Below are 14136 nucleotides of genomic sequence, written 5' to 3' on the forward strand. Positions count from 1 at the left end.
ACTTCAGCTCTATTCATTGATGGCACCAAAGCATAAAGGCTCTCATCCTTCAACTTCCAGACAAGTCAATATTTACACTGTGTCGTTATTTTTCTTTTTATTTTGTCCAGTTCTTAAAGAAGGCAAACTTGCTTTAGTTATTGTTTTAACCATTGCGGTGTCTAAGCAGCCCAGACCTTTAAATTAACTTCTTACAAGGGAAAATGTTAGACACACTAATCAAAACAATATTTTATTGATTTTCATACAATTCTCAAACATGCCTTTCTAATAATAATATTGAAAAAAATACATCATCTGGCCCTACATTAATACCAATACCATCTCAATATTTTTTATAATAACAGAAATTTAAAGATTCCCACATATAAATCTCACACAATTGCTTATACTACATATGAATTATTCTTATTATCATTCTAGAGAATTCCAATTTTTTTGATTGGAAGGAATTTCAACAGTTCGGTGCACCCTCCCTATCTACCGTGATTGCCTGCTAATAGATGGTCAGGCATTTGAATAAAAAAGCTCGAGGGCATGTGCAGGGGAGGTCAGACATGCTGATTTATGGCCTCTGTGATAAATCGCCCCCTATTTCTGGGTGGAGGCCACCATTGGATCCTCTAGTCTGAGGAACATCTGTGGATTCAGCTGTGGCCTCCATGACCTGCAGGCAGGGCTGCCTGTTGAATGTTCTTCCTCCCACTTGTCATTCATCTCCTACCTATCCTTCTTTGCTGTCTATCTGTTGCTAGTCCTTATGCTCTCATTTTCTCACATTTCCTTCACCTTCAGCTTGTATTTTTCTCTTCTTTCTTTCTCAAATATCACCCAAACTTTGTGTCCCTACAGGCATTCTACTCCATATCTTCTTACAACACTCAATCTTATCTAGCTAGGTCTTCTTTTTTCTATTGTTCCATTTTCCTTCTATTCCCCCCTGTGTTTCTCTTAACCTCTCACATCTTTTTCATCATTCTCTCAGACATTATGAGACACATGTTTTATGTCCTTTCTTGTAGTCCTATTTGGATGCCAATAGAGTTGTATAGAGATGGTGGTTTTTGGGTGAAGTCAAATTGGCAATGCTATGTTTTGTTGAAAACAATAATTATGTCATTTATACGCATCTGTTCTAGGAGAGTCTTTCAGCCATTTTACTTTTTTTTGCACCATGAGCAACATATATTTGGTTTGGAAGCAGTTGATACGGCTATTAGAAAGCGTGCTGAGATTACATATTTTAGTCACAGCACTGAACATTTTATTGGAATTTAGTATGTGGTTTCATAGAAAATGTTGAATAACATTTTTATACAAAACCACATCTGGTTTTAGCAAAAGCAAGAGAAAGCTTTAATAAGTCTTTGTTTACTTTCTAAACTAGCAATTTATTTAATTCTTGCACAAGACAAAATAACACACCATGCATCATTTGGAATATTTAAACACGTGGGGGGATTTGTGTATAAACTATGCAACCTTGAAAGACCGCAAACAGTTTATCAAAGTAAATCCATACTATGGAGTTGATATTTTATTGATTTTCTTCCAAGTATTACTCTATTTTCTTTCCAAGACTATGTAGACCTTAGTTTGCATTTCAGGGACATTTAAAATTCTCTGGTTGTATATAAATACTATATTGGAATGACTCAGCTTTACTGAAATGAACAAATTACCCTGCCTGTACATTTACTGGCGTTATATGAGAAGTACATCAATAGTCATCTGCACCATGGACTCATAAAAAACATTTTTACATTCAAAGAAAGAAACATTATACATGTCCTATATTATATTTGTGGTATATTATTAGTTTATGATGATTCTATTTGACAATGACAAGGAAGGGCAGGAACAACATTGAGCTCATTCAAGAGATGAAGAAAAATGAATGACACACAAAGCTGTTGAGGTCAGCTTGAGATGATTTGCGAGTGAAGAGAAGGAAAATAGAGGCAGAAGAATGTTAGAAAATGGAGGCACACAGGAAGAGCTAAGACGAGATTCATGGATGTGGTGAATGAAGACTTGTGGATAGAGGAACTGAGGTTAAGGCAGAAGATGCACGGGACAAGGAGAGATGGATGAGGGTGATTCAGTGTGGCGACCCCTGAATCGTATTGAGTCTGAAGAAAAAGAAGTTGTCAGCACAGTGGTGCATGTGGATTTTACATTTGCATCACTATTATGTGTTTCAATGTCTGCACACAAAACATGCATTTACTCAAGCGCTCATGGAGGCCCTGTTTAAAAGTCAAATCTAATTTGTGTCATTTTCAACAATTCAATACATATTTTTACAGTTTGCATATTAGAGTTATTTGATATGTATGTATATTTTAAAATCATAACCACAGTTGTATTGTGGTTAGCCGACATATAGTTTTGTAGTTGTTTTTTTTCTTTTCATTTGGTCTAATATTACTGTTGTAGCAACTTTTTATATATCCAGTAAATTTGTGGGTTGTAGTATACTTACCTTCTTTCTATTCATCTCTCAAATTTAAAGACGTCAGTTGTTACATTTGTGGTTATGGTGTGGAACTAATGGTAGAAACCCTCTCCTAACTCTGTTTATATGTCACCAGACTCTGCCATTGGATGACAGGGTACTCTAATCTAATCATCCAGCTGTGAACTCAGTAAGAAAGCAGTTATGAAATGGACCGTGGCCGAGGCGAACACAGACCTCAGTCTGTCACCGAGTTACCGTTTGCTCAATGACAAGCTGTTTCTGGCCTGTGGATACATCCCAAAATTGATTGTAGAGGGAGATGGCCGTCTTCATTTCAGTTTCGACACCTTGCCGTCAACTGACTGTTGGATTGGTGTCTGTCCATTGCCTCACTCAAAAAATAAAGGTCTATTTGACACCTGGAGGGTGTCCAAATGGGATGGAGGACAGAAATGTTTTAGAGATAAAGCTGTTATCAGTGTGGCTTAGAGGACTGGATGGTGCCAATGACTCCTTGCCTCCCTTCCCTGAAATCACGCTGACATGAAGTGTGGAAACCCTCAGATGAACTGGGCTGTTCCATGCTGTTTATCATTTTTATCATTTTGTGATGTTAGGTGGCTGAAAGCAGATTTTCTCAGGCTCAATTGCCTGAGCAGCTTGAGGAAAAAAGATCAATACTTTTCATTTTTAACGCACAGACAATATTGACTGCTTGAAACTGCATCTGGTGTTGGCACAAAAGCAGTCTATAACATGGTTTTAAAAAAAAGTCTATTGTTTGAATCGTTTCTTGTTATTTACAAAATATCTTTAGGATATACATTTCAAGAAATACATTTCATGCATAGGAATAGCTAATTTATCTAGATGCAAATTCAAAATATAGTACAGTGACCAAATTGTTGCATTTTCTTCAAAATAATAAAAAAAAATACTTTTAGTACTGTCCTACCATGCGTCGGTTCCAAGACTTGATTGTAATGAACAACGTAGATAGGTCATTCTTTGTAGTCTTCAATTACTGTAACTGCAAAGGGTTGGATTAGAATTAGATCATCAATCTAGAAGCATATGGAGTACAGCAAGGTAGAGTGCCTAATTTCTATTAGCTAACTGGAACAGTCCATTGGTAAATGAAAAACTCATAAATATTGAATTCCAATTAAAAGTCAAGATAGATACTGCAAAAGTGGATTAAACACATTCAAACAGCTTGCTATGATTTATTATATACAGTATAATGTATGTAAATACTGCACAACATTGTTTAAATTTTTATAATCTAAGTAAGCGAGACAAAGATTAATAATTTGAAACCATTTTTCTCCAATAATTTTACTTACCTGTACAAATAAATCGAAAACTCATTTTAAAAGTGCACATGTATTCAATAATGATACTGATTTGTGTCCTTTAGTAGTATTAGTAGCTGACCCACCGTTTGGCTCCAAGTATTAAACAAACATTTATGGTGCCAGCTAGTGAGCTAAGCAGAGCATTTAACAGCTTGGGTGTCATATATCCCTGTGGGTTGATAGAGAGCCAACACGCGACTAAAAAGAAGTAAATGTTGCAATGACAAGTTCTAAATGCACAGCCGTAGTACAACACAGACATCACTCTTGAAACTGAAGGGACTTAGCAAGTACAACCCCTAAAAAAGTCAGTTAATTAAAGTCAAATCTGATCTACTGCAAGAAATGTGGGACTGCTTTTTAAAATGTGGCTCAGCTGTGACAATGATATGAGAATGCCAGCACCACTTGAAATTCTTCCAACATCGAAGCATTTTGTAGTTTTCGGTGAAATTTGAAGAATTAGTGTAGATTTATTGGTGTATGTGATAATGTATGAGATTTCTTTTTCAAAACCTAAATTAAAATCAACCAGTTTTGTTCCAAATTGTCAATTTTATTTTCGCAATTTCTTCCCAAAGCCGAATCAGGTATTCATTCGTATCACAGACAGACTGAGCTGTCAATACCCCGTTACTCAGGTCGAAATCTCAACACTGCAACAATATATGAGCAGATCAGTCTTTCCAGCTTTAAGTTTTCAATCTATTACCTAGCTCAACGTGATCAAAACCCCAGATAATTATAGTGGAAAGGGGTTATAAAAAGTGAACAATCTTCTTGATGCTGAATACTGAGGCCAAGTGGATTGATTGAAAAAGTAATGACTGCCAATCATGGGTAATCCAAGCACTGGACTTTCAGCACCAAATTGGTTGACTTTTCAAGATTGTTCAGCTTGTACAACTGATACCAGAAAGGTCACACACAGCTGTGACTGTAGGTCAGTAGGGCTCACTTTTGCAAGGAATTGTGGGCCACACAGACCTTCAATTACAGGTTGAGAAAGTTCAGAGAATTCTTGTGCAGGTTCGGAGTTTGTTTTTAGTTAAAAGAAACAAAAAGTGTTAGTGTGTGGTAGTTTTGTCAACCAAGAGGGTACTTTGGGCTGATCACAAGACAAATTTACAGACACTTCCTGGCTGGTGTCAAGGTCACCTAAATCAAACAGTGGAGGGTTAGTTGGAATGCTGGTCAACAATGGGGCAAAATCCTCCATCACTAAGGCAGCTTCATTGATTGAATGATTGGTGGTTATCACAACCAAAATAAACTGAGGTTAACTTGCGAGTGCTTCAGATATGGTGGCCTAAAATGCCGATATTGAGTATACTTTTGATTATTCTTATAAAAAAGTGTCATTTGTTAAATAAATGAATGAGTGTGGTGATGAAATTAACTAATTGGAAAGGAAAGGCGATCAATGGATTATGACTGGGATTGTTTGATCGCTGCCAACCCTCCAGTTAAATTGGATTTGACTTCTATCAGTGGCAGTGGAACATGATCCAATCAATATCAATTTGATTTCCATAACGGTCAATGATTGTGAATGTTAAGTGCTTCAAAAGACAGTATTGAACTTTGAGTATGCGTTTTTACAGGGTGGTAAATGAGGGTCATCCTTTCAGAAAGTTTTCTTGGATAATAAATATTCAGTTAATGCTTAACTTTCATAATGTGTACATCATATTTTCCAACATACACTCGGAACACTTTGAAATTGGATTTCAGGCCAACTTGGTTTACCAGATTTGCGATCGAACAGCGTCAAATGATTTAGAAGTTTCTGCTATTGGTCTGGGAGATATTTTACATTCCAATGATCAAAATGTACAAATCTGGCGGAAACACTAGCCCTGAATAACTGCATAGTTAACATTCCTCTGTCAGCAGCCCTCACTGGTAATGGGTGTAAGCATGGCATGTTCCATGGGTCATGGACATTACATACTTACAAGTAGACCTTACATTGCTATGAAAACATGAAGCTAAGAAAGGGTTACGTGAGGTGCGTGTGCAATCGTGCATGCGTGTTTGTATATGTGTGTGCCTGTCTATGCGAGTTTACACACTCTAAGGCTTTTTGTGTTGATGTGTGAGTTTGTATGTTTGCATTTGCAGGAGGTCATATATACAAAAAGAGTTCAACCAGGTGCCACACACAGACCCACGAGTGCAAATTGGACTAGAATATCTCAGACCTCCCACGTCTTTTTTTGGGCTCACTCACTCATACGGCCATCTTTCATGCGACCGTACCCCCCCAAACTCTGAATTCCTCATTAATTTGAATCATGCTACTTATCGGAATACATATTTTGGTCTGTCATTCATTTCAACCACATCTGATCAGAGCAACATGTGAAACCAGCTGGGAAGTTTAATGCTGCAGATTTAGACATGAGTTGAAAAAGAAGGATTGAAGGGTGAACTAATCCCATGTGAGCGAGATACACATTTACTTTTCCATGAGAAATTGGCTATAGCATCACAAGCAAGTTGGAAAATATGAAACTCATTAAAAAAAAGAGAAAATTTAAGGAAGTCAAATGGCTCAAAGCAACGTAGAAAGAAAGAGAAACATATGATTCACCAAATAGCATTAAAGATGCAGCCCAATTTGAAAAATTTGATTTGTTTTTCCTTGGAAACCTTTTTTAATCTTCCAAGTGACAAAATTCAACTGATCTTCAGGCCAGGCTGATTAGCAACACAGATGTCGCTTTAAAAGCCAAAAAAAAGACTGCAACATTTTTGTTTTTAATCATTAATCTGCCATGGTCACATTCCTAATGTGTATATACTGACTTAGATGTTTCTACCTGTAAAACTTCAATAAGACTAGCAGAGTATTCATTTGCGAGTTACAGTTTTAAATGAGAACCCATGTAACTTAAAATTTGATCCCTAGTTTATCAAAGTGAACTTGACTTATCCTTGTAGTTTTTCTTGCACCCTGTGAACATGGACTGTGTCTCACATATGTTGCGATCTTTTCTTTAATATGTACTTTTCCCATCAGTATGGCTACAAAAAAACTAAAAACTCCTAGAAATTTGGTTTGAATGAAGCCCAAGCATATAACATAAAAGAAAAGAAAAGAAGGAAACAATAGCTAAACATGAGCATCAGTTCTGTTTGACCCTTTGTACTTTTGGGAAGATTTTGAAGAACGTAGTTTCCAAGAACTTGTGTAAGTACATTTTTTAAAAAGTTACTTTAAAAATACCTGAGCAATTTTAACTTCTAATAGTTAGCATTCAACAAAAAATAATTTACCACATATTGCATGACAACAACAACTTTTTAAGGCCTTATAAGTGCCTTTTCTTCTCCAAATCATGTCATATGTTCTCCATCATGTGATCTTATTGCTCTTGTGAATATGCCGCCCCTATCATGAGGCCATGAGAAATATTGGCATGCACTGCTGCGATTCGTGTTGGCAGACCAACTGACCCTAATTTATAACGACTCCATTGTCTTGAGGAACACAGACGTGTATCAGGCATAAATGAAGTAGGACAGCCACTTTAGCAGGGGAGATGAGGTGATTATTGCACATTCAATAGTCCGCCATATCGAGCTTGATGATCGGCCCTGTGTTCGCACACAACACACACTGCCGCACAATAGAATCATGCATGCAAACTCATCAAGTCTGCACGCTTGTGTGTACTCAATTCATGAATTTACGTGACACGCGCGCGTCTGTCGGCACACTGGTGGACACCCAAACAAACACCGGGAGGAGTGAAATATACTGCAAACAAAGAGGATCATAACGGCTTTCAGGTCAACTACACATATTTTTTGGCCTTGTGATTAAAATTATTCTAGCCTATTTAGACACAGCTGTTCATGTTTGGGGTTATCTAATATAACTAGTCTAAAAAATAATCTTCCTAAAGCTAAATATTAATACATTTAATCATTTTTATGTAGGCCTAATGGTGTTGAATTACTTAGTCATGAGCACTATTTACTACATTAGAAAAATATGACAAATCATGTGGTATCCCTACATGCACAATATTTTCACATTAAAGCTATTTTTAAATTAATATCTCTATACCACTGTCACTGAAAATGATGCACAGTCTATAAATAGCATCTTTTAGGTTACAACTTAGTATGTTGGCTATCATTCAAGGTTTTTGTGTATACCAATAAAGTGGCTTCTGAGTTTTAATTCACCACATCCCTTTCAATCTAAGTTCACACATCCGGAACCTGCTCATATATATGACAGCTCATACATTTTCATCATCTCTTTTCGTCAATGCATTTGCGGAGTCCACTATGTATGACTGGAATGCTAAAACTGTGACACGTACTGGAGGTTAACCTCATAGATATGAAGGCTTTATTAAAGGTCACCAACATTTCTTGAAATAAATCTTAGTTTTAGGGAAAGGTTGTCCCCTTTGGCAACCAGACATCAGTGGTATTTTTAGGATTATGCTAACTATCCAACTGAGTCTCTGGTTTTCATCTATCTGTCCATTTTCTGTAACGTTTGTCCTCAAAAGGGTCACAGGTGAGTTGGAGTTTACCAGTTGACTTGTGAGAGTCAAACCACATCCTGGATTTGTTGCCAGAAGTTGTTTTCTTTAATTTTCACTCACATTCATTCATGCTTAGAATTAAGAGGCATTCCTAAACCTGCATGTTAAGAGAAAGCAAGAGTGCAACCAGTAATTCACATTTCATTTAAAAGGGGTTCTGTAAGTAGCATTTTAAGTCAGGAAAATGAATTTAATGCAGTGCAACTTGTTGATTCAAATGCATGCTCTTTCCATGATCACCACCGCGTGGCGTAATGAGTCACAATGCAGAAAAGCTCACGCTGCAGTGACGTTTCACAGATATGAATGAACCTCATGGGAATATTGCATGGCACAATACAAGAAAAACATGGCAAAATAAACAATACACACATTCAAAAACTGTTTATTTATACTGTCACCAGCCAGAATCGTTCACCTCGGCTTAAAAAACCCATAATACATAGAAAAAGGTTTGCTTTTTCATTTGTGATAGAAAAAAGATGCCAAAGCTTCACCAACGCATAAAAGATGTAATAAAATATGAAATGGAGCTGCGTGTAAGAAGAAAAATATGAAAAAAATAGGAAGGGGGCTTTGAAAACAAAACTAGAACTTTTACCTTCATGTTGTTCTAAGACGAGACTGTGAAAGTAGGCTCGTTTGTTCTTCCAAGTTTACGATAGGATCAGCCTGGGAAACTGAGATGCACCCTGCGATCAAGGATGTTGTTCTTGTAAGTGAAACCGCCGTCATTCAAATCCGTACGTGCGCGCATGTAACTGTACGCTGCAAAAAGTCAGATATGCTACTTCAAATCTCAATGCATTGAAAGCACGCCTGGATTTTCAAGCTTTACAAACCAAATCCTTTCCAATCTATAACAGTGCATCCATTTTAATACGCAGATCCGATTTTCCTGACGTATTTTATTGTAAAAGAACACCGGGATGTGGACACTTTTTGCAGTGGACGCTCATACTGGCACAACAGCGAGAAGGGAGAGAGAGTGTGCGAGATAGAGGGTGATGGGGGGTGGAGGTGACGGCGGGGGGGTTGGACCCGTGGAGCATGGCTGCGAGACTCACTGTTCACACTTGGTCTGCTTCTTCCAGCCTGCTAACACTGCTTCTCGTCCACGCACGGTCGTGCGACACGCTCCGTGGACGCTCCATCGCATAAACGGCTTGTATGTGAAGCATCTCGGAGACTCGTTTTAATTTTCATCTTTTCGTCGGCTTCTTGGTGAGTAACCTAAGCTACAGAAGATTCCAGTGACGATGGCAGAATAAGGACTCCCGTCATATTCCTTCCTACCCAGTGGAACATTATTGTGATATTTTGCCGTCTACGTTTTTGACGCTCCAAAGATTGCGTCTTCTCCGGGAATTTGCCGCACAAGTTGGCCGAACTGAATCCGCTGCATTTCTCTAAGTGATTGACTTTCTTTGACTTTGTTGTGGAAGAACACAGAACAAAGTGTGGTTGGATCGGAGAGAGATTTCGGAACTAACTTTCACAAGTGAATGGACTTGACTTTCAGGACATCCGACAGAATCTTGAAATTAAACCAGGACTCTTGTTGATTTGGCGTTTTTGCAAACATGCCGCAGGTGGGAATGCTGTTCGTCTTCGTCCTCGTCGTTGGAGCGTGTGTTGACGCTCAAGATCCGGCTTCCAAGGTGGTTTCCGACCGGTACGCCGTTTTCTGGAACCGAACCAACCCCAGGTAAGTGCGCCTCCTTCGGCTCTCGATTGCACTGACACCCTTTTGCAGTCAGCCTGGTTAAAGCATATAAAATCGAAACATAAATACAATAAAATAAAATGAACTTGCATCAAGACTCAACAATTCTGGATTGAACAGGTGACTGCCAATCCTTTCCCCCTCACTGTGTGTCCTTACACAACATTTCACATTTAATATTCTCCTCGCTACTATTTCCACATTTGAAAATCAAACACGTGCGGGGGTGCTTAAATCGTGTAAGTGGTCGGATGAGTACTAATGCCGAGTCTCATCTACTGTACTCAGCTGACATGGGTTGGAGGGCTTACTTCTTTTAGATACTCCATCCATCCATAGTGTGTAACCTACTTATTTTACTCCATAAAAAATGAAACTTCTCAGCTTGTCTTCATTGTATTATTTCCATTCTAGAGAAAGAAAAACATGTTAAATAATATTCATCGACACACCTGGCATAAGACAGCTGGCATACTTTCAACCAAGACAGCCAATTCTTGCTTTTGAACCCTTATAATAACCGGATGTTAGTGAGACAAATGCAAATGCACGTTAACATCAAAGATAGTCGGTGAGCTGGTTAGAGGCAGAAATCTGTGTCTGATAACAGTTTTAATTACTGGCTCTTGTACTTTCTGTTGGCCTTGAAACTGTTCCCAAGTCTAGTTTCTTGGCTACTATACCGCCCTTCACGCCGCCTTTACCCCCTCCACCTGACCCATGCTGGGGAAAACAATAAGGGGGCACGCAGAGTTTTTTTTTTTTAACCATCGGCCAAGGCACAGCTTGATTCTGGATCTTGTGAGAGATCCACACATACTGTGGTCACACACTTGATAGTAACCAAGCGAGCCCCAGGTTAAGCGGCGCGAAGGAGACCCGTTGTCAGGGTCAAAACCGGGTTAGGACCGCCAACTACAGGGGGGCTCAATGACGGTTTCGGCACGGCAACCCCCTTAGGCATTGTCTTGAGAGAAAGGCAGCTAAATAAATGACTAACACTAAATGACTGTGTCCCTTTCTCATTCATGACTTTAATCTAAATCTGACCTAAGATGAATAATGTAGACAAGACGCATTCTTAAAGCTGGGTTCCCTTTTTGACCTTCAGTAAGCCTTATATGCTAGTGTCGCCCGTTACCCTGCTGTTTAATGCAACTACAGCCACTGTTGGAATTCTTGAACACATGGGGTGCTTGAGTCCCAACTTCTAAATTACCTTTCTTAGCCCTTTCTTCTGCTATTTCTGCTGCATATTTTGACCAAACTAAAGAAGCTCGACATCCAAAAGCAAGCAGTGCATACTCAGCCATTCATGAAATTCCCAACAGGAGTTCTAGAATTGAAATGAGAAGTGAATCGTGAAATATAGAAGTTTTTTTTTTTAGTTTACATTGTTTGAAAGCGACCAACATAGAGACTTAATTGTAATTTTACAAATAAACATGGACCTCTGTTTGCAATGCTTTGATGTGTGGGAAAAAATCTCTGGCTGCGCTGATGCATGCTGCTGATAAGGCTCAGACAGCAAGACTCAGCGTGCTGGAGGAGGGATTTACAACCCAAGGATGATTCAGCCATGCCGCTGTGTTTGAAAAGCTTCCACAATGACAGTAGAGCTCATAAAACTGAATGGAGTTGAACAGAAACCACAATATATGGGATTTTTGTCGGGGGAAAAAAACATTTAAATTGATTAATGTGACTCCATATGTATTAATATGGCAATATTCCCCTAAATGTATGACTTTGTAGACGTAGTTGGAGCAGTTTTGTTCACTACAGTACAAATGTTTAGAAATTGTTTAACATTGTTTGCTCCCTATGGAGTCAGTCAACCACGCAATGAATGCCGCATTCACTTGATGATGCGCTTCTCTCGTAGTTGCTATGCAGATTTCGAAAATCCGCCGATGGTGCTCGGTAGAAATTTTCGAAATGTGGGAGGCCACAAAATGCTCTCACTCTAAAGATGTGTAAAATTACACATTTTTCACTACGACTTTTCACTTACATGCTTATATACTTCATTCGAATAACACTCGCATAGGATTTTGCTTTGAAAATGGAAATAGGATTTTGTCAGAAAAGCATCATTTATCTTAAAAATAATTGTCATCCATTTGGTGACATTTTGCCCTTGAGATTGCCTGCTCACATGAGTGCATTGGGTTTGAAATGTTTTTCTACATATTGTTCCAAGTCACTTTGGATTCATAAAATCTCTAATACTTTGCCGCAAACCCGTGTTTACATCAATGAAAGTTTTATGAATGTATTGTATTCCTGCCAAAACCACATTGAATTCACACAGTCAGTAAATGAAATTACACAGCCTGGTTGTTATTATTTGAAGTATTTTCTTTTTTTCTCAACATGCAATTTCTATTTGGGCTATTTTTAAAATTGGACTAAATTCTTCAATAAAATCTGTGAAACAGCCTCATATAAATTATTAACTCTTCTTTTATTTAGGAATTCCTTGTTCATCACAATGACATTTAACTCCAAACCCACTTCAATTGCTGACTTACAAAGTCTTTTTTACTGAACTCTTTTCACCATTTAAAGTCAAATAGTCATACTTCTTATTAGTGACCCACATTTACAAATTGTGACAAGGACATAAATGTAGAAATCAAAGGAATGTAAAGCATTGTATTTTGTGGCCGCATTGCTCATGTGCGAAAAATAAGCCGCAGATGTTTCCTGGCAGCTTGCAAACGTCTGTTTTTGTAACCCAACGAAAGAAGAAATTGTGTGAGTGGGGCATTTACTGCAGCTCTGACAAGTAGCCATTAGTGAATTCCCCGCTCACCCACTATTTAGCTGCTTCATTAAAACCCTCTCAGGTCCATATGGTCCACACGTAGGCGCTGATGTGGCCTAAGGTGTTTATTTGTTGCTGATAGGTAGGATCAACATAAGAATTCGGGGCCGGTTTCGGTTCCTAATCTCTCAAGCTGTTTGTGTCTCCGACGCCATGGAAACTGATATCCGTCCTCATCAAAGAAACTCATTGGGTTGGACTAACAAGCTGACAGCTGGTAGAGAAGGTACCCAACATTCTGTGGGAGCACCGTCACCCCGAGGGTTTCCCTTTATCCGTAACAATTGTCATCTAAAGCTTTCTGTAGCAGATGCAAGATAGTTCCCTATCCTGCTACCAAAGAATCTCTTCCCTGGCCCGTGTTCATGTTTATCATTGCGATTAATGAGCAAAATGACCTCTGATCATGCACTGTTTCTACCACTGTCACTTCTAGTTGTGTACTTGAGGTTTGTGTTTGTTTGTGTTGGAGTTAATACCCCTGCAATGTGAATACCTCAATATGACACCTACTTTTCCTCTCTGTATCGAGTAATGACCTCCGCTATTTGCTTTCCTTCCACCACTCTCTTTTTAATCTTCACTTAGAGGAACAATACTCCACTTGATACACTGGGTGCCAGAGTGATATTGTGATAGTTTCCCAGTGGTATTGTGAGTTGGCCCGTTTGCATTGTTTCACGTGTTTACCCTCGCTTTACCCCTCTCAGCCTTTCCCCGGCTCCCCGCCGCTTGGTTCCGCTTGGATTAAAAACGGACACAAAAAGGCAACCTCGTCCAAATATTGACTGGGTTTCAGGACAGAATCTTTCTCCCAGCGCCAGCGCGGGTTGCTTTAAAGACGGCTATTGTTGTCTCAGTGGCCCGGAGCCGGCGTTTTACCGTAGAGGGGGACAGACAGGGGAGAAGGAGGAGACCGAGTAGAGTGTGAATGTGTTGTCTGAGATAGAAAGAAGGAATTATAACAACAGAGTCATGGGGGGTGGGAGAAGAGCTTCCTTGGAAGAGGCCAGAGGCGATACGACTGGGACCGGGAGTCACAGGGTGTGGTCAGAACAAGCGTGTCCGCTGAGAGGAAGTGTCACTCTCACGAGGCGGATCAAAGAGCCTTCAATGAATGTGATTTCCTGCCCAGGAGGTTTAGAAAGTATCAATAAGTGCAGGTCAAAAGGATGTGTTTTTATTTTTTT

General features: G+C 39.0%; 1 protein-coding gene and 1 long non-coding RNA gene across 2 annotated transcripts in view; one reads left to right on the forward strand and one right to left on the reverse strand.

Annotated features, from left to right (window-relative positions):
• Positions 1-941: 941 nt before the first annotated feature.
• LOC144210721 (uncharacterized) lies at positions 942-10145 on the reverse strand. The gene is made up of 3 exons (XR_013329442.1): positions 8992-10145; positions 3417-3491; positions 942-3120 (listed from the first exon to the last, which is right to left on the reverse strand). It is a non-coding gene; the product is annotated as an uncharacterized LOC144210721 (long non-coding RNA).
• Positions 9415-14136, forward strand: part of LOC144210720 (ephrin-A5b-like) — a 50138-nt gene continuing 45416 nt past the window's right edge. The window contains exon 1 of the mRNA XM_077737554.1: positions 9415-10098. Within this exon, the coding sequence (XP_077593680.1) occupies positions 9974-10098 (125 nt within the window). The 5' untranslated portion in view covers positions 9415-9973. The remainder of the gene's footprint in view (positions 10099-14136) is intronic.

The sequence above is a fragment of the Stigmatopora nigra genome, chromosome 17, assembly GCF_051989575.1.
Source record: "Stigmatopora nigra isolate UIUO_SnigA chromosome 17, RoL_Snig_1.1, whole genome shotgun sequence".
Classification (NCBI taxonomy): domain Eukaryota; kingdom Metazoa; phylum Chordata; class Actinopteri; order Syngnathiformes; family Syngnathidae; genus Stigmatopora; species Stigmatopora nigra.